The sequence below is a fragment of the Cygnus olor genome, chromosome 19 (genome assembly GCF_009769625.2).
Source record: "Cygnus olor isolate bCygOlo1 chromosome 19, bCygOlo1.pri.v2, whole genome shotgun sequence".
Lineage (NCBI taxonomy): Eukaryota > Metazoa > Chordata > Aves > Anseriformes > Anatidae > Cygnus > Cygnus olor.
In genome coordinates this window covers 9796202-9817345 of record NC_049187.1, presented here as the reverse complement: position 1 = coordinate 9817345, position 21144 = coordinate 9796202, and the positions used below count along the sequence as shown (strand labels likewise).

At 44.6% G+C, this 21144-nt stretch overlaps 1 protein-coding gene across 13 annotated transcripts in view; it reads right to left on the bottom strand.

Annotated features, from left to right (window-relative positions):
• Nucleotides 1–21144, bottom strand: part of LOC121057304 (DAB2 interacting protein) — a 225995-nt gene that overhangs the window by 99384 nt on the left and 105467 nt on the right. For all 13 annotated transcript variants that reach the window (XM_040531235.1, XM_040531228.1, XM_040531230.1 and 10 more), the window contains one exon: nucleotides 11524–11642. In XM_040531235.1, coding sequence (XP_040387169.1) covers nucleotides 11524–11642 — 119 coding nt within the window. The remainder of the gene's footprint in view (nucleotides 1–11523; nucleotides 11643–21144) is intronic.

Here is a 21144-nt window from a genome sequence, read left to right as displayed (position 1 = left end):
GAGGCTAATCAGGTGAGTGAGAACCTCAACATGAGTGACTTTATCTAAGGAGGGCAAAACACCCTGCCTTGGTTTGCACAAAGAGCGAACTGTAGATATGAAGGCATCAAGTTGGAAAGCTCTCCAGCGCATGTCGGAAACAGGTACAAAAGGGCCGTGATAATGAAACAAAGACAAATCATTCCTTGCCCTTTTCTTGCAGGTCTCACTCAAAGACCTGGAATTGCTTTATGAATACATATCAAGGAAGCTGCCAATAGTCTTGGGAAGCAGTTATGTTATACACAGATCATAAGCCACGTTTAAGAGATGGGAGTTAAACAAAAATCACACAGGAGTCAGCTGATGACTTTTCCTTAAGTTACACGTTCAGTTAGAACATGTTAAAACAGAATCAGAATTATCACCCACTCCGTAGGGCTCTGATGCCTGTGTAAATGAAGCCAGAAGTAACTAGTTAAAGGAAGAAGGATCGAGGAGATTAATGTTAGCTAGACTTACTTCCCTAGATGGCTCATAGAGCTTATAATAGAAGAGGGATGCAAGAAAGCAATTAAAAGAGCTAACTTAAATAAATCTCTAAGTGCTGAAGGTTTGCCAGCATATACCTCTAAATTCTTCTGCAGTGCGTCTGGGTCCCTTCCTCTAGAGACTTTCTAACAACCTTTCAGACATCAGGGTAATTATTGCAAAGTGTGACCCAGACTGTGGTTACTGGTGTAATCAAAAAATCCCCTTGAGGTTTCAACATTAGACACAATCTCACCAGTAAAGCAGACTTCCAACTGCTGGCTAACATTTTTGTAATGGCTAAATGTAAAATTTCATTCTCCACGACTCCGCGATGCAGCCAGTGGGCTGGGGTCACGCTGTCTGCTGCAGGACTGCCCACCAGACAGGCTGCTGTGTCGATTAGGGACCTGCCACAGCTGCAGTCCCCAGAAAAGACTCCTAGCAAGGAGCATAATCAAGGAGCTCAAGCAGGAAGGAAGACAGGTAATGGATGGAGAGAGACAACATCTAAATGTTGTTATTAAACGGGTATGATATTGCCAGTGAAGTTTTCCTACTTTGGCAGGCTGGGCACATCTGCTCCTTTGCAACATTTCCTATACAAAACTTGCTCCCCTGATGTTTCAGCTCCTCAGACTGACTGTTTTATCTCCTTGGGGAGCTTACAGACTGCAGTGGATTTGCTAGATTCTGGTGCACAGGGAGCTTCCACTGCTGGGACATCAATCCTTGCTTGGTTCTAACATGCCATCTCCAATTTAAGCAAACAGGGAATAAGGAAAGAAATGAAATACTAATTGCAATCCAAATTGCTCTGTCTTCTAGCCACCCCCTGCCAACCCTCCTCCCTGCTCCCTAATCCATACGGTCTGAGTGATGATCAGTGAATAATTAATGCTGGGTGAGCGAGAGAGGCTTCCTGCAGAGCGCCTCCGCAGGCGCGATGTGCAGCTCAGGCAGCCCATGGGCAGCACAGAGCGGTGCCCCCGGGCACGCACCCCAAGGGCTCTCCGACACGCGCAGCCCGGTGGCACCCCACTCCTTGCAGCTTCTGGGTCAAACCCTCTGCGCTTGCCCAGCCAGCCACTGCCAAAACCCATACCTCCGTGTTGGCGTGGGGCATTAATAAAAGCTATGGTGGAAGTGCCACGATCATGAACAATGACATGTCAGTGATTAGAAGGTACAGTCTTAAAGTAAGCATTTCAACACACAGCAAAAGAAAGAAAAAATATCGCAATGTGGTGGTAAAACTACGCCAAGCTGGTGTTCTGAAAACACAAAAGTTAAAACAAAAGACAGCTCCCAAGCAGCCAAATGCCAGACCTCGGCCTTCTCTATTGATTCAGAGCGTGAGTGTGTGGGGGAAATGCTGCACTGCACATGTCCCTCCTCTTACAACAGTCTGAAACCAAACCTCTCGATCCAAGTACCATCAAATTCAAGCAACTCAAAATCTAAATTCAAATTATTTCTCTTTTTTAGCTATATACGGGACTAAAACTGTTCAGATGACACGAGGCAGCAAGACACATCTTTTGCTGTGTCTGAAAATACCACACACATCTCTGTCGCTCCAGACTCTTCATCCTACAGATTCAAGAGCACTGGAGAACCGAGAAAAGCGCTCAAAGCGCGGTTGCTTTGCCCTGCCCTACCTGCAGAACCTTCCTGGGCCTGGAGGGAAATGCCGTGCTGAGGTGGCAGCCGAAGGGTGGCAGCCCGATGGGTGGCAGCCCGGGGACGTGCTGCTCCTCGTCAGGGCCAGGTGACAGCAGGAGGAGGCTGCTCTGCGGCCCCGGCCCCCAGCGCAGGCTCAGCCTTCCTTCGGGCCCAGCAGCTTCATGCCCAGGGAATGTGAGCAGCAGATCCCGCGGTGAGCTACGAGCAGCCCTCAGCCCCTCATTTCAGTGCTCAGAAGCTATGAGATTTTTTATAATTTTCTGCTCACTTCTTCCAAAACACACATGAATCGTCCTATGTTCATGTGTATATGGGTATCACTGGGAGTGCGACTATATAGACACACATCCATTACAGGACAAAGCTCCCCACACAGCAAGGAAAGCAAAATATTAATTATTCAAGGTGCATACAACAGAGTTATGTAAATCATCCGTTAACTACCGCAGGACTACTTTGCAGAGGGACTCCTATGGGGAAGAAGCACCGAATGCTTCAAATCGGGGCTGTGTGTAATCTCTCATGTACCAGCAATGGAGCATGGGGGTTATTGCATAGGGCCAACATAATCCCAGAGACATTTGTAAATGTGAGCAAAGGGGACAGCCTGATATAATACCCATGTTTTTATAATTACTAATACGTTGGCATCATTTCGTGAATGAATGCCACCCTCCTGCACACCATCAGTCATGTGCAACGCGTGCCACATCCCTGTCTCACACAATTACTTACGTAACACACGTGGATTAAAACCAAATTCATATTTCTGGCTTTTATTCAAATCAGCTAAGTATTTTTTTAAAACAAATTATATTTTAATTCTAGCTAAAATGCACTGCCTTAATTCAATTAAAATCAGTTCCTGGTTTTTTTCATCACACCTGACCTGAATTTTGCTGAAGTGAACGTAAGTGAGATGTTCTGTAATTGTACTGAAAATTAAAATCATACACACTGCCAATGAGATAAACAAGATCATAATACTGGCATTATAAGAAGATACCCACAAGTGAACAACGTTCTTGAAATCTCCCTACTAATCATTTCACAAGAGGCCCCATATCGTAAGGCATTATTAAAGAGAACGGGGAGGAGGAAGGACAGAGGAGCCCATTTTTCCTCTGCCGGTTTTCTTCTCCCCTCCTAGCTGATGGATGAACTTGACATAGTTATTTCGTATTCACAAGTCCTGAACATCATTACATCCAGTGCTCCGTACAACTGGCTGCTGGCAGCGAGCTCAGCACACGGGCTGCCTCCAGCTACAATCAGCGGATTTCTGTGCACCACCACTGCAATATGAAATGGGATAACAAGATATACATGTCAGACAGCTGCGTCTTCCAGCACTCGGAACAAAGGCTTGAAAACCTTGCCCACCTCCGTTATATGCTCACTTATAGCTCCGTCTTTGCCCCTCACACAGATCTTCAAATCCAAGCCTCGCAGTTTCAATAAAGAACACAGCTAAACTTGATTTTAAGCACTTCCTCCTTCCAACAGACACCTATTGCTAATACTAATTGCCAACACAAGTGATGAGTAGAGGACGGAAAAATCCAGCACTGTAACTTCCCTGAGATGGGAAATTCCATTCTGAGAGAGGGAAACCTGCAGCAGACCAGGCGGGCATCCCTGCCCTGCCTGCAGGGGCACAAACGGGAGCACACTTCGATGGCCTGGCTAATTAAATGCAATTGCATGCTGCCACTGAAAGGAAAGGGCTTTTTCCGCCACCTTCCCATTGCTCTGCAGTTACGCGACTTGGCTCAGTGCCCTAACCAAACTGACACCCCCACCCCAAATAATAATTTCCCACTGAATCGACTCGCTGGCCTTCCTCAGCCTGTGATGGCTGGATCTGCTGCGAGGGGAGCCAGTGGGCTGGGGAAAGGAAGGCTGATCCTTTTCGTTTTAACGTAGTGTTTTCAGCAGCAGCAGTTTTCATTGTGTGCTAGAATGTTTAAGCCTGGGAAAGAAGTATCTTAGTTTTGTCGTAAACAAAAAATAACTAAAACAAAACAAAACAAAAAAGCAGAAGGGCCTTGAACTAACAGAAAGCCTTTTCTGGTATAAAAGCTGTAGTGATGGCATTTCCTTTCTTTTTTTCTTTGAGTCTATTGACATGAAGAGTAATGCTAATGTAATTGCACTGAAATTCATGCACATGAAAATCTCAACAGGGCAAAGTCAGAATAAATGGTCTGTTTGAAAACAAAATGTTAATGCAGCGGCACAGCAGTATCTGCCTTCCATCTGAAGGATATCCAGACACCATCAGCCACAACGCAACTTAACTGCCACCCCTGCTCAGAGGCTTTGCAGAAAGGAGAGGAACGGGACCGTCTGCTTGTAACCCCGGGGTGCCCACTGCTGCACCCATCACCTCGGCCAAGCAGCGGCCAAATGAGCCAACGCTGTCTGTTCAGCCTGTACGAGGAGTAAAAGGAAAGACAGCCTCCTTCCGTCCATTAATCAACCTGATCTCCCACTGCAGAAACAATGCCTTCCGATTGTACACATTTACCAAACATTCTTCAAACGCTAACCATCTGCAGCTGCAATACAATGCTTTGATTACAAATGTCAAAAAGATAGAGCATAAAATTAACTTCTCCTTATTTAGTAGGTTTAGAGAAATGTGGCTTCACGCTACACTAACTCAGTGCCCTCAGTATGAAAACTCCCCATTATGATGTCTCATCAAATTAGAGCCAACGACACAACGATGTCATCTGTACCATCACACAACACTATATTTCGTAATTAAGCAGGACAGTGAAACAATGGCCTTGCTTATAGAGAAAAGGTCAGGAATGCAAAACATATTTTTGCAAGCTAATTGTAAGATGCATGAAGCCAATTATCCCACTAGCGCTGCATGTGCCTAAGTAGGAAGGATCTTATAATTTTGCTACATGACTCCAAGTCGAGTCAAAGTCCTCGCTGCACCCCTGTGGGGCACTCGGTGGGCTTGTTTAGATGGTCAGGAAACCGGGAGGCAGAGGAAAGTGAGTAAGGCTATTAAAGTAATTCCGATTTCTTAGCTCTTCCCTTGACATTTTACAATAGCTTGAAAACTTTCTAGGAATTAAGACAGTCTTTTATTGAAAGATATGAGATGACTTCCCTGTTAAATTAGGATGTTTGAACATGCAGGATAAGGGTGTTTACATATTTCTTTGAGACTGACAAATACATTTACCCCAGGTAGCCTCAGATACAAATTACAGATTCACATCCATGTGCAAAAGCCTGAATATATATATGCTAGTAACTAAATCAAATTTGCCAGGAGAAATGGCTGAGACCTTGCTGTTGCCTTGGGAGAAGCTGAAAAGCACCCCGTTGGTTTCAGGCTGTCTCTGCCCCTCTCGGGGTTGCTAAATGGCTTTAGCTGAGGGGAGCAGCGTGTTGCTGAATGGGGCTATACGAATAGTTCTGTGTGCGCAGAGCAGTGCAACTGATCTGCAACCTTCCAGGTTTACTGGAGCTCTACTCCCCTTAATGAAGAAAATGTCATGCGAACGATGCTGATGGGGAAGTGCTTGAGCTTTGTCGAGCCCTGGCTGCAACTGCTGGGGCTGCAGAGGAGCAGAGGAAGCGCTCGTGCCCACCTGGACCTGGAGGTGCTCTCGCTCTTACTGCCTCTCATCAGCCACGTACTGCAGCACCCAGCTGATTCCAAAGGGAATATGTGCCCGTATTAACATGATGGAAACCCAAACCGCCTGTATCAGGAAACTGTACCTTATTTTTACAAAGCTGACTATTACCCTTTCTTCCCTAAAAATGATTGTTTGTTTTTGCTTCAGTGTCTCCCAGAAGAAAACTCCCAACCCCCTCTTTCCATTAAAAGCTTTATCCCTTTAAAAATATTTGAATATTATTTCCTAAACTTCCTACTACCATGAAGAAGGCGGCGAGCAACATGAGTTTCTGTGGAGAACTGATAATTTCCTCCTGCATCTCTTCTTCAAAGCAGTTCTCTGATTTCACTCTAGCCTCCTAACACAGCCATTAATTGGCGATCAGTAATTAACTTTCTGGTTCATGAAATACTTTGCAAAGGAATCCCATTAAAAGGTTGATTTGCACATTCCTAGACAAGGTTGCCTTGATATAAATGCAGGCACTAGATGAGGCCAGCAATCCTGAGACCGTCCTTGAATCTGTGAGCTTCTCTTTGAGCTCCCCACGTTTGTTCCCCGGCTGCAGGGTGGAGCGGGACCGGCCGTTCTCCGCCACACGGGAGCGCAGACATTGGTACCTGCTGGCTGCTCCTGCTCCTGACTTTGCAGGATATTTTATTTTGCTTGTCAGTTATGGCTGATGGTGCTGAATGGTTTCCATATCCAAACTCATCAGCGCTTCCTCAAGTATTTTTATTATCAGAAAAACCCTGCATTGTGCACCTACCATTCTAACTTAGGAAGCTTCAGTGGCTAATGCCACCTAAGTAAAGAGCCAGGAGAGCCAGCGAGCTCTCCAGCACCTTTCACAGAGATCTGAAAGCCCCCCGTGCGTTGTGCCAGCGCCCCAGATCTGCAGGATGAGTCACTCCTCTTTCCACAGGAATCAAAGTGACTTCTTCGTACTTTGTGATGCAGCTGTCACCATGTTCTCCTCAACCTTAACCAATTTCATCATAACTAAAAATATTCGGCGTATCAGGTTTGTTGGGAATAACCAAATGATAATTAGATCTAGTAAGAACTCACAAGCTAAGTTTACTGTACCAGCATAGATGTTCATAAGTTATTGATGTTCTCCTATTGCATCAAAAAAACATGTTAGGAACGCTTGAAAACCCTTAATGCAGACTGCGTTAGCACATTAGGAATTAAATGCACTGCAGTACATGACTTGTATGCTTTCTCTTCCCTCTGTGGGTTATAAGCAGAAATTTTTGATGGGATTAAAAAAAAATAGTTTAAAGAGGGAGTCACAGTAGTGCAGGTCTTTGGTGTTACCGATGCATGGCTGTTCCCCTTCCAAGGCTGAGGCTCATTTAACAATCAGCCATATGCTCAGACTTTTGTAGTGCCAAGAAAAAACATAAATGGAATGTTATCTTCTGGAATTACAAAAAAAAAAAAACAAAAAAAAAACTTGCAAAATAATCCCAAATGTTACTAATTGAGTGTCCCTCAGCTCTAAATGAATTCTAAGCATGCTCAGAAAAAGTGTCTTTAGGAATGATCAACTTCAGGATTAACTAGTTACTCAGAGTACTCATCTTTCACCAAGTCAGAAGGCATCCATCCCATAAAAGTGATTGTGTCCCTCTCCTCTCAGTCCTAGTGTATAATTATGGTGGCCTTTGCCAGTTTCAGAGGAGATGGGACCACGTTGATGTATTTAGGTTTAAAAACAACAACCCCCATTTAATGGACTTTCTAAATTCCTGGCAAACTTTCTTTTCCAGAAATTACTTTTAAAAGATTACTGTGAGAGAGCATCAGCAGTGACGGAACAGGTCACTACCACCAGAAAACAATCCCAAATGCCCTAACGATACATTTAACAAGTGCAGCAGCAGAACCTCCTTCAGTTCTGCAGTCCCACGCTGGGTGCCCAAAGCCCAGCCCAGGAGCCTGCTCCATCACACAGGCTGCAGGAGAAATGTGGGTCCAATTAAGAACAATCCATCTGCCAAATGCTTGATTTGTGGCCGATTCCAGAGAGGCCGCTACAAAGACAAACATTCAGAGCTCCGTGATAAAAACTTCGTTAGCTGCTGTAATAAATCAGGATGCAGGAGACATTGTTAGCAAAAAGCCAGTTTAACAGAATCCTTCTTTAGCTCTAACAAGCAATCTGACTAGCCAACAAATTGAAAGGCGCGCTCATTCCACAATACTCCTTTGAATCTCACACTTATATACACTGATTGTACCAGATTAATGCACCTCTCACACCAGACACTAGTTAGACTTGCTCCGATTTTGCTGCTTCTGTTCGCAGTCAATAATTGCATCACTGTTACTGTAACGGGGCTCCAAGAAAAAAATCAGCATGCAAAAGAATGGCAAAATCCGGCCTACTGCACCAATGTGACCCCCGTGGTAATTTACTGGAGTTAGCACAAGCAATTTATTGCACCTTTTTCAAACGAAAGTCTCTTCTCAGTCAACGTAAAATCCAATACCATGAGAAATAACCACGTGCTTTGTACAAAGGTAAGCTCTGCTTGACTAAAACCAGTGCGTTTGTCTAACGCCCTGCTTTAAACAAGTCCTCAGATGTTCTCCATAGACATAAAATAGTTGGCCAAATTTTACTAAGACAGAATTCTCGGAGTTTTCGTAGTTGCTCTGACCGTGCACACACCGTGGTAGTACCACAACCAGGTGCCCGGCAGTGGAGATGGGCCCCTGTAGGTAGTATATCAGCTCCGCAGAGACAAACCCCCACACACTTCAGGACTGGCAGCTCCTCTCTGGGAAGCCACAACCAAGCTTTGTACGGGCAGCTCGGCACAACTCTACTGGAAACCTGGCTGTTCTCTCTGTGCCACCACAAGGTAGAACACCAGCCCCTACTGACCCAAATCCCACGGGGCAATTCTGAAGGGGTGCCACTGAGATACTCTGTGACACCTCCAATGTTTAAAGGTATTTCCTTGTTTTGCTTTGTTACAAAACGCACATTGTACAAATTTCTCACTGTGGTAGAAGGTAACCATTTGCCATTTTAAATTTACATAAAGTATTGAAATGCATACATTAATCAAGCACAGGTTAAAAAGCGCATGTTTATAGCTTCTTCCCTGCTCTACATACATGTCACGTCCATCTAGTTAGCTGTCTGTGCATGTATGTGCACATTTCAGATATTTACATGTACCTGCTGTACACAGCATGATAAACAGGACATGCAGGAAAAGCATAAAAAATAAAATAAAAATACTAAGAGATAGACCACAGCACCGATTTAGATACGCAGAAGCTAAGTAACAGAATCATTTACGATCTAATATAGCTCAGTACTTCAACCTCAAGTGTTTTGTCTGCATTTATTGCACTATTCATTTCTGCTACGGTATCACCTGCAAAAATTCCACAAAGCCCCAGAGCAGTACGGTGTTACAATGGGTACTTCCAGGAGAAGAGCAGCAGTTTGCAGACAATCAGCTTTAATACAAGATGGAGTCAAGAATCAAATATTTAAGAAGTAACTATTCTGATACCAGATGCTTCTTTGAAGTAGTTCTTGGATTTTGCGAAAGACAAGGAAGCACAACAGAAAAAAATGAACGAGAGTGATCTAAAAGACTCAAGCCCCTTCATACACAGAGTTGCATGCATCGTGCATTTTAATAGACACAGGAATGTTCAGGAAGATAAAATTATCTTCCATAACCAAACCCTCGAAGGGTGACCGAGAAGCCCAGCTGCTGCTTTCTTTCACCTCTCTGAGAGCAGCACCTAAGGCCGAGGCCTTCTGCAGCAGGCACTTGCTGACTTATAGGTCTGACACTGCTAGGAAGGCGAGGGAACTAACAGCTCGCTGTCAAAATCTACTGAGTGCCAGATGGTTTTCTCCAGACCAGGCCGCGTCTACGCACCATAGATCAAGTTTATGAGTGATGCCTGAAGCCCTTCATTTTCAGTTTCTATATACTCACATAAGCAAATCCTTGGGGTTTATTTGAGGCTGCCAAATGCTACCTCTCCTCCAACCCACCTTTTATACTCTACACTGAACATGCACTACAGCCATTCAGTGAATCTCCTCAAAGAAAAGCTCTGGTAAACGGGGCTCTGTCTGAAAGGACACTGCTCGGCAAGATCCAGGCTTCTTGTGCTGGGAGAGCAGGGAAATTACAAGGCTTCATTTGGGAAAATGACTTTGGCTTCAGGGCTGGCCAAACAGCTCATTCCCAAGTCCTGTAGTGCCAATTCACAGAAAGAAACAAAACTCATCTACATAGAGAGAAACATCGTCCAGCTTGCCCGTTTTGGGGTGAAGCAGCAGCACTCTGGGCAGATTCCTGGCCACCCCACTCCGTCACTCACCTTCCATACGGAACACAGTGCCCTACTTTGAGCATCTGTGAAAACTGCAGCACAGAAATCACATCAACTCTGCCTTCTCAGATAGTAACCCCCGAATATTACTCTACGCTGACCAGCACAAACCTTTTACTTGCTAAATCCAGAAGGAAAATGCTTAGGTCATCTAAGGAAAAATCCAGATGCGGGCTTCATAAATTTCCAGCCCCTCCAGTGAGTGAGAGTAGCTAAAAAGAAGGAAAAGTTGCCATTGTCTGAAAGTGAAGCATGCACTCAGTGGTTTCTAACGTGCTGTCCTGATATTTTACAATACTACTGCTACAAAATGATAACAGCAGTGCATGTCTTATCTAGCATGTTTTTCAGACAAAGGCTTATTTTGGCATCTCAATACTTCTGTATCATTCTCTGAAGAGATTCACGTAAGGTTTAAAGAGCTTCCTTTTGGAAGCAAACCACTAGTTTGTTTCTGTGACTAGTAATGGAGCCTGTCATACCCAGCCCTGACCTTGATCTGCACGTGAATTTACACAAATTTACCTAGAAACGTGTCTGTCTCATGCACATGCTGACATAAATGTACGTACACATAAATACACAGAAATCCACTAAAGAGCTTTACTCTCTAACTGAGCTGAAGAACAAAAACAAGGTCTCATTTCCCCTGTATTTTGCTTGCAGTTCACTCCAGTACTGGCCATCCCATGTCAAATGCTTCCTCCGATCCATCTGCATATTCCCTGCAACACATCCCTTCTGGACTGAAGGATCCTGCCATGGCTCAGACAGAAAGGCAGCTCCGGCCACATGCCGGGCATCCATCGCAGCGTAATGACAGCGGGCAGGGGCTATGCTGGAGACGTGTGTGTGGAAGGGGGAGAAAGGGATCTGGGGAGATTACGGTTGTTATTGTTCGTACAACGTGCAGCCCGGCAATGCTCAATGCACCCGCTGTGGGAGCGTCCCTCTCCTCCCGCCTTCACCCGCCTCAGTCGGCTTCGGCTGCTACATCTCCGTGCTATTTATATGCCGGTGCATCAACTTAGGATTTACTGGGGAAAAGACAGCAGATCACACGGGCTTCTCGGTACACGCTATTTAACCCCAGAAGGGAGGGCTTGCACTGCGTACTCGCCAACAGATTAAAATTACCCCTATCACAATTAAGCAAGTCTGCCTCTGTCAGGGATGTGGCCCTTGCTCTGAATAAGATAAGCAAGATATTAACAAGCCCTGGAAAAATCAATATCCTGGTTCTCTCTCTCCCACACCCCCTCCTCCCCACCCCCCAGGAACGTCCCCTTACCTTTCATTGTCCACGCTCCTGAAGCCAGGTAAAATGTGCCGGAAGCTGCTGTTCCTATCGAGCTTCGGTTGGCTCTTTGTCCTTTTGATGGAGCCTTTAAGCCGACGGCTGAGGAACCCCTGTGGGGTGAGACAAGAATACTAAATTACAACAAAAAAAAGGAGAACGAGCGAGCGAGCCTTGGACCTGCTCTCCTGCACCCACGCGGCCGGGCAGGTGGCTCAGGGCAGCCCCTGCCTGCGCGCCCGCTGGCAGCGCCGCTCCTCGCCGCCCGCCTGGCTCCCCGCGCAGCCAGCATCTGCTCCCAGCGCCCGCCGAGGCCGGGGCGCTGCGTCGGCGCGAGACTCCCCGAAGCCTCTGTTACCCAGGCAACCATCAGCTCACATAAAAATACTGTCTGAAAGACGAGGCTAGCACATCGCAGCGCCCGACGCGAGGAAGGCTGCGGCTGGGGCTCCGGCTGCCGGTACCACCCAGGCAGCGAGCGGGAGACGGGCACCAGCTCCATCGCCTGACGGGCTCCGGGCTCCCAGCCCTGGCTGGTGGGACTTGGCTGGGTGTCAGAGATACATAAAGACGTCCTGCAACACATGTGGCCGTGGGCAGCACCTTGGCAGGAGGACGGGAGCCCTGCACCGACTGCACGGTGCCTTCCCCGCTGCCTCCCGGAGCTCAAGTCGTGGCTGCCGTGGGGCACCGCCACACCGCCAGCGCCACGCGCTTTAGTAGCAAAGCCTCTAATGTGGTATTTGCTTATTGTTAGGAGTTAATGTTCGACATAATCGGAACATTACATTCAATCTTTTGGCTAAATAAGGCAATAAAAGTGTAATACTGCTGTGGTGTCCAGCGCTTACAGCATATGAGAACAGTCATGAGGTCAAGCATGTCAGCTAGGGAAAATGGGTGGTGTTTTAAAGGCAAACCAGGAGTTTGTGGTGAAGCCCGAAGAAGCGCTCATTTTACACACTGTCAGACTGAATCAGGTCGATCCCTGGCAAATCCCCGCACAACCTGAGGTTCTGCACATGCCTCTTCCGTTCCCCATCCCCAGGAGAGGGAGTAAGATATCCACTGGAAAAAGCACTGATTTTGACAGGCATAAGGCAAGGTGAGAAGAAGCAGCATCTTCCCACTGGGTACCATGCCAGCATCCCAGACGTCCCCACAGAGCACTCCTCTGACCCCCGTCACGAGTCCCAGCAGTTTCTCCCATCAACCCTAAGGAAGGGATATAGGTCACATACCCCTTAGCAGCTCCCTTCTATAAACTGATTTCCTTTATATGTTTTGCAGAAGGATAATCACAGTCTGACTTATACCTAGCCTGTCATTTGTTGGTGCTATTTAAATGCTCCTTCCACACCTCGGATATTCATAGCTCACATTGTGTCTTTCTCAGGTTGCAAAATCTCCTGGGGCAGTCTGGGCAGCTCTTGTTATGGAAGCGGCTTTCCTGTTTGTAAGTGCATCAAGAATTTGAAACATCTAGGTAGGTGTTTCGCATTTATTAAGTGCCACTTTACTTACAAATGAGGTGCGTAACACGCATTTATGTGAACTGAGTATTGCTCTGGAGCTATGTACTTGATTGAAAAAGCCTGATGTGCAGCACAGGCCATCCAGTTACACGCTGCATCGCGCGCCTCACACGAAGGGAACGCCAAAGATAACAAAGGCCTTTCAGAAGTGTTTGTCTGTGATAAAACCCTTTACAGAAATTCATTTTTATGCTAAAGAGAAACATCAGATGGTACAGCAGGAGAGAACAATGTGACTCCGAAGTAGCAGGTTTGGGGATGTCCTCCATTACCTCGAACACCGCTAAGATATTTCCCTCTGTACTTGGACCTTAGCCAGCATCGTACTTTTGATACCAACTCCTCATGCTCCTGTTCTGGCTAGATCAGGCCATTGGTTGCCTGCTATGGAGCCTAGCCAAAACGTCCTGCGAAGGAAAAGACCAAAAATCAAAAATATATAACTGGCCAACCACGCAACATGTCCCTAAATGCCACTGGTGAGCAGTGTCCGCCCCTTATCACCGCCAGCCCGGCCACAAACGTGTCACAGTATTACCAAGTCACTTCTTAAAGTCTTTCAGCTCTGGATGGGGAATTGAGAAGGAAAAAAGCAAAGACCTTCTGTGACAAACGATCACAGCTTTCTTTCACTACCTTATATTTCACATCTCGACAACTGTTAGATGATTCGTGCAGGATTTGGAAATTAGAATTTAGGGTTGCAATAAGACATTACTTTCCTTCTGTTTCGCATTGTTTTTACATTCATTGCTACCAGAAGGAGATCACACTGTGCCATTTTCAGTTTTCATTGCTAGCTTCATTGAGAGAATGATATGTCAGACATTTTAATGCTGATAAATTATAATGCTGTAGCAATACTCTGCAACTCCATAGTGCACGCCAGATAGCAGGAACTCTCATGTGTGAATTACTGCCTTCCGTAATTTTACATGGGGTAAGAGAAAAAGAGAGAGGAGCTGGTCTCCGCAAGACAAGGGAGACAGAATCCAACCTGGGGTGTAACTGCCGTGCTTGCCTGGTGAGATCATAAGTACATCATCCATTTCTTTTTCGTTTATGACTTTAAACAACATTTGATTCTGATCTCTACATGAATGAGGCTAATCCTAACTTATGAACATCGCCTACTCCTCTAGCCTCATTGCATTCTTGTGACTTCTAGTAATTAAAGTGTTGCACTTTTTATTACATGTTCTTTATATTCCTTTAAGTTTATATTGTGAGCTGTGTATGGCAGAATTGTGTCTTCCTATGTGTGGGCAGCACCTACCACCAGGAAAAACATCTTAGAGAAAATTCAACTGCTAACTTGGAAAGTTTAATTCAGAAGTTAATAGACTGTATTTAATGACAATAAACAGAAGCTGTTTATCTGAAGAGCCAAAGGATCCCTTCTAAATTTGCAGCAGCAGCAAATGACGAGTTGCCACCAGCTGTGGTGCTGAGGGCCCTTACTCAAGCCCCACCACAGCCGTGGGCAGTGCCCAGTCCCACCACAGCAGGGGCGCTCAGCAGCCACCAGGCTGGAGCAGCGCTGCCAGCAGTGCACGACCCAACCTCCTGCTCCTGTGCTGCACTGCACACGTTAGTGCATTCTGAGCTAGTGCAAAATTTGCACAAACGAGAATAATGCTTCTGCTGCATTTAGTACAGATTTGTCTTTGGTTAGCCCCAAAGACTTTTCAAGTTCTGCTGGGATACAAGGAAGCAAATCTTGGGTTAATGCTAACTTCCTTGTAGGCAGGGGGCATAAAGTCAATCATGAAATCCTTTCAGATGCTAGCAGGGGCACTAACTGTAGAAATTCATCCTGTGCACAGCCTAATTTCTTCTGCATGAGATGAGATATTTTAGGGTCATTGGAAAAGAGACCATTCTAGTCAAGAATCCGGCACCAGGCAAAGCTGCGCAGTCGTATGGAAGTTTGCCAGGCATAAAAGCTCACAGAGGAGCGTGGCACAGAACTCAGCTAGCCTAGCAATAAAGGAATGCACAGAGTTCTCACTGTGCAGCCATGTGATTTCACTTCTTTAGGTGCAAGGGCCTTGCTTTTCTTGTTTTGTTTCTGTAGTTCTTACTCTGCCATCCTCAAGTCCAGAATACAATCGCTCTAATCAGAAGAGCTGACTGAAGTTATAATAAGATGCAAAGAAAAGAGGCAGGGAAAAAAATAAACAAATCCTTTAGAGGAATGGCTTAATCACAGCCACTGCTATGTAAGCCAGAACAGGACAGCCACAATTCCAAGCACGACAATTAAGTCTGCTGTGATTTGTTTTTTTGTTTCATGCATATTTGGACAAGCCCCAAATCTGATGCCACTGTCTTTGCTGCAGAGGAAGGTAAAATTTTCATTTTAATTTTTCCTGCTTACCAACATTGGCATTTTCAATTACTCTAGACCCTGAAAGAGTATTTGTTATATTTGAATATTTTGTATATAATACTTTAAAAGCATACGTGCCAACTGATCAGAGCTGTATGCCTTTGAGATGCAGGAACTGGGTACTTCCATTTGCTCTGGACCAAGGGTAAGAAAACTGGAAAGAAAGAAAAAGGGAGGGCTGCTAAAATGAATACAGCACGGAAGACAGCAAAATCCTGAGTCTGTCTCCTGATCTCCTGTTTTATTAAATATCAAGTAATGATGCAAGTCTCACGTATCTGGAGCTGACTCCCACACCATTAATGTTCACTTGCAGTGAACCCACATGATAAAGTTTGAAAGGTAAAAAGTCAGCACCATGGAAACATAATATATGTGAAATTACATAGATAGATAGATAGATGATAAATCAATCTGGATGCTTCAAGTGCAGCTTTGTTTGGAAGACTCCTGGCATCTCAGCATTTGCTAAGCCCAGCAGAACACAGAGGGCTGGCCAAATACGCACGGGGCAAAGCGCGAGCGTGTGGGGCTGAGCCATGGGGACCTGCACAGTGCTGATCAAGCAGGGACACTGCAGAAGCAGGCAGAAGTCATGGCTCAGGTCCTTATCCAAGACTACACAGAACAAATGCTGTAAAGACATATCAGAGGAACCAGTGAACAGATGGGATTATTTTTATAGTTCTTCCATAGCTTTTTGTTTCTGTTCAAGCAAATCTCAACTACAAGGGATATGAGAGGATGTCAGAATTTTTTTCACTACTCATAATGAAACTGCCATAAATAAGCACTTGCTGCAAGTATAAATGTGTAATGTAGTATTTTATATCAGGTGTCCATTTTTTTCTAGTATATCAGGGATAAGTTTAGAGTTATAGTAAAACTGGGGGCAAATCTTTTCTACCAGATCTGTCTTTGCCCTGGGCTTTAGAACAATAGGTTTTTGTTCATTTGTTTTTAATGATAATATTAAAGTACTTCAGGTCTGTTCTTTATAGTGGTCTTGAACAGTATCTATCAGCCCATGGAATTATCCTTTTACTGAGGCTCCACAGAATGGGTAATTTATAATTGTATTTGTGAACCAAGCAGAACCTTGCCAATGCTAATACTGTATTAGAGACATAAGTGTACAGAAACAGTGGGTTTACCTGTTTCTACAATTACCCATGTTACCCTAAGCTTTCAAAATAAAATGGAAGCCATTTTCAGGCAGTATCTGATATTGCTCATTACCACGTAAAGACATCTCCTATTCTCTTTGCAAAGCATGACTACATTAAACTACTACAAGGACCATAAGAAGCTGAGGGTGAGTTCAGGCATCAAATGCACATCCTGAAAGCCCAAGAAGTGAAGTAATCCACTGAGTGGTCTCCTGGCACTGATACAAGGAAAGAGGGAATTTCATGTACAGCACTGACCTTTATGGATCAAACACTTTTTATTTGTTCAGAGGCATGTGCCTGTAAGCATATGTATCCTTTCAAACACTTCATCTATAATTTATTACTGTTGGGTCTTTTGATTTGAACTTGTAAGTTAAAAGTTATTTTCCTATCATCCAATTCTCTTCCTGTCAGATGTGATAAAGGGCTCCATTCAGGAGGTGACCAAACAGACAGTCTCTACAGAGTCCTTTCCCCGAAGAGTGCATTTCTCGCATATGCGGAGCCGGTACTGCATATGGTATGAAGGAGCCGGTCAGCCAGAGCGTCATTTGAAGCTGGACATCAGCAGATTCATGGGAATCCTTGATGAATTAACCTTAAGAAGTTATGTTCTTGCAAGTTTATCAATCAACAACCACAAATTCTGCTACAAGAAAAAAAACAGCTTGTTTGAATTGACAAGACCTGCCTAATATGCAAGCCCAGGGCAAGGGCAAGGAAAAGAAATATACTACAAAAGTCAGCAGAGCAACAGAGATGTGGACTTAAAAGGAAAACCAAAACAGTTTGTTACTTCTGGACCCAGAAATTTGCACACAGCTTAACATGTATTATTACCCTTTGAGTTTAGAGGAGACTAAATGCACAACTTCGTTCAAGTGGGTGCAAAGTCCCTTAATTTACCTTTCCCTATCTTATTTTGTAAATCTCAGGACTCTTCCCAGTCACCCCATGGGCCCCTAAAGAAACATGCAGATGAGGCAGTAACTTTTAGGTCTGAGAGTATGCGTACGCACTATCCATCCACGAAGCACCAGCTTGCTCTGACTGATGGTCTCTTAAAGCATTATTCCACAGGGATAAGGAAAGCCCCTCTGTGACATATGCATCTTGGAACTGAGATAAAAAACAAAAGAATGAAAAAATAGCTGCAAAAATACTGTGCGTCCAGCGATAGATGGCAATGAAAGCTCAAATCGTACCGTTCCACATGCTGTGGTCGGACATGGGCTCTGGCATCCAGAGTTTGAGAATAAACACAGAGACAGAGCACTTAAGTGCTCATGAGGGTATGTCTGTGAGCCAGGCCATAAAGCAGTCCAGGAATGTGAGAAACAGCTCGTGTTGGTAAGTGCTGCTTAGCAACACTGCCCTTCTATGGCAAAGGATTAATCAAATTTGCAGTGTCATTGGAAATACTTGGTTCAGTCCATTTGAAAAATCAGATGAAGATGCACTGAAGTCTCAGAGGTCACCAAAGGGATAGTGTGGGTCTGTCTAGGTCATGAGAACTGGAATTATGTCAAATGAGAGGCACTGAGTGTTAATTAAAAATACAGCAAATGTAATACATGTAAGTATCAGCACATCACAGACAGAAGTAGTAACTTCAATGCATATCATCTCATCCCTTTTCCATCTCTAGCCAATAAAGGATTGCTGCTAATGTTCTATTTTTGTGAAGATTTTACCTATCTTCTTGAAAATGTCTTGGTCACGGGGTCTCCTCCCACTGCCCTGGATAAAGAACTGCCCGGCCTGGCAGCTCTCGCTGCTGGGTACGCCTCTTCTCTCGGGTCATTTTTCCTGGTACTCAGCTAGATATTTCTTTGCAGAATTTCACTCTGTTCCTTTTCTGCTCTTTTCTACTAGAGGAAGACTCCTCTTCTAGCCTCTGAAATAGTCCCCCTCAGCCAGCACACACCCTTAGTCCCTGACCGAGAGAACTACCAAAAACCTACCGAAAACACTCACAAGCCAAGGCCCTCTGGTGAAGTAAACAAAACCCGGGGCAGTCTCTCTGCGCTCTCCGACTACCACTGATGACATCCCTAACGTGCCCAGGGAACAGGCAGGGCAGTAGTAGAGTCTGAGCGAAGGAATGCGACTGCTGGGAAGAATCTTGAACACACCTGCAATTTGACAGACATTGCTATTCACGGATCGCCCAATTCTTCAATTTGGATTCTTTTGTTCTCCTGTTAAAACAAAACCCCGCTATTCTGGATTATTTGTTCACAGCTCCATAATTATCATACTGTCAACATTTCATATCCAAACAAGACAGATAAATATTCCTTAGGAAGGTAGGAGAAGGGTAATTGAGCAATCAGGGATGAATGATGCAGAACCAGAGATACAAGTAGAATGCAAGTAACCCTGAAGAACAAAACCAGTTGTTTACCCAGAGAGAGGAGCAATGAGAAAAAGACTGCCTAGATGAAACCAAGCAAGGATGCCACCTGGGAAAGAAGTTCAGTGGGGTGAAACAGTTTTCTTATTTAACCGGCACAAACATCCAAGAGGGCAAACTGTTCATACACAAAACTTCTCTGTTTGTTCTTTAGCAGGAACAATCCCGACAGAAGCAGAGCACCTCCTCTGAGTGCTGAGGGCTGCCAGCTTCCCAAGGGTGAACAGAAGCTGCGCCAGAACCTCTTGCAGGAGCTGGTTCCCTTCATCATCTAATGTGGAGAAGCCATGAGTCTTTTTGGTAGGGATTAAGTTTCATTCCTCAAGGTATCATTAACTAAAACATGCTCACTCCCCCAGTTTGGGCTTCAAGAGTGATTTTCTTCCAAAAAAATCAAAGCTTAAATATTCATTTTAATTTGCATTACTTCAGACAATTGGTTGTGTGTTAAACCAGCTGAATCTTGAATCTGGAAAGCCAGCCAGAATGGCTGTCACATATACACCAAGCTACTGCATTCCAGTAATTTTCAATCCAATGCTGTTAACGGCTTCTTTCTGATGTACGCTCTTGTTCATAGATCCAGGACCTCTGAAAGAAAGCCTACAGGCAGTATGCGTTGGTAAAACCTTACATGTGAGCCTGGATGAGCTGTGCAATTACCTTGGCTGCATGTAAGTAATGGCCATTCTTGTTTGTGGGATAGAGGATGATACGCCTGCCATCCTTCTGGACACAGCTTCTCAAGAAGCACAGCAACTAAAGGCGTGGTACCGACATGTTGCAGGGGAAGCACCCAGTTTGTCAGCAAATACCCAACACAAGGTAGAAGGTCAGAGGTATAAAACTAATTTCTAGACTCCTAAGAAATCCCACAACAATTTTCTATTCATTTTTTAAAGAACCATCCTCACTGGATTAGCCTCCTGAGAGTTTAAGTGTCTTCAGACAAAATCTCCAAATCCAGGAGATTTGCAGCCAAACTGTTACAAAAAACACTGAAACGATATCCAATGAGTTCAGAGACTTCACTTGTTTGTGACATAGAGAGTTTTAAGTATTTGACTTTCATTAGCTGTAGTTAAGTTTCACACTTACAGTCTCCCATGCACTGTATACACAGAAGATTTATTTTACAACTGAGAGCAACAGATTTCAATCTGGCAACTATTTTTGAAACCTCAGATACAGAGAGAATGAGTGCGGTTCAGATTAAAAGGAATAATCCCCAGCTGACAGAAAATTATTCACACTCCTATAAATTTAAACTTTTACAATACTTTTCTGTAGCTTAATAATGACTTAAACACTTGATATTGACTGTGAATCATTACATTCATCCTGCTTTTAAAATGTAGTTGTGATTTCACCGAAGATAAAATAAAGAATTTATAGGACATGGTAGGACTGTATATTTGGATGCTTTGTGATCCCATTCAGGCATGAAAAACAACCAAATTCTGCAAAGATTGATGGTTTCTATCACTCAGACTTTTTATAGAGGGCATCCAAGGAAAAACACCTGCAGGTTCTTAAGACTTCGAGCGTGTGCACAAGGTGCTAGGACACAACTATATAAAGGATCCTGCTTGCCGGGACACGGAAGTCAGCACAAGGCATGCAGACATAGACATCCTGACTCCAGTCCTTGGGTGCTTTTGCCGTAATCTAAGAAGCCCAGCAGCTTTCAAGAGCTGCACTTTTGAAACAGTCACTGTGGGGCAGAACTCCAGTGGGTGGCTGACCATGGGGCTCAGCCCATTTATACCAGACACTTACCCTGTGTATGTAGTCATGATAAATCACTCTGCCCTTTGATTCAAGGAAAGAAGGTACATTTTCATATAAACCAGATTACCTTAACTCTATCAGAAATGCAAATACACCTTCTAAAAGTCCATAGGAAGATCCGTGGTTCAACAAGCTTACTGTCTGACAAGGAGAGAAATGAGGGAGCATGGGCAGAGGTGGGAGAGCAGGCAGGAAATACTGCCAAAGCAGCTTCTTTGGGCAGGTCACAGAGGAAATGAGTTTGAAGGAAGAGGTGTCTAAGTGATTTGCTACACCGACTACACAGCAGATAAGCAGCAAAGCCAGGAT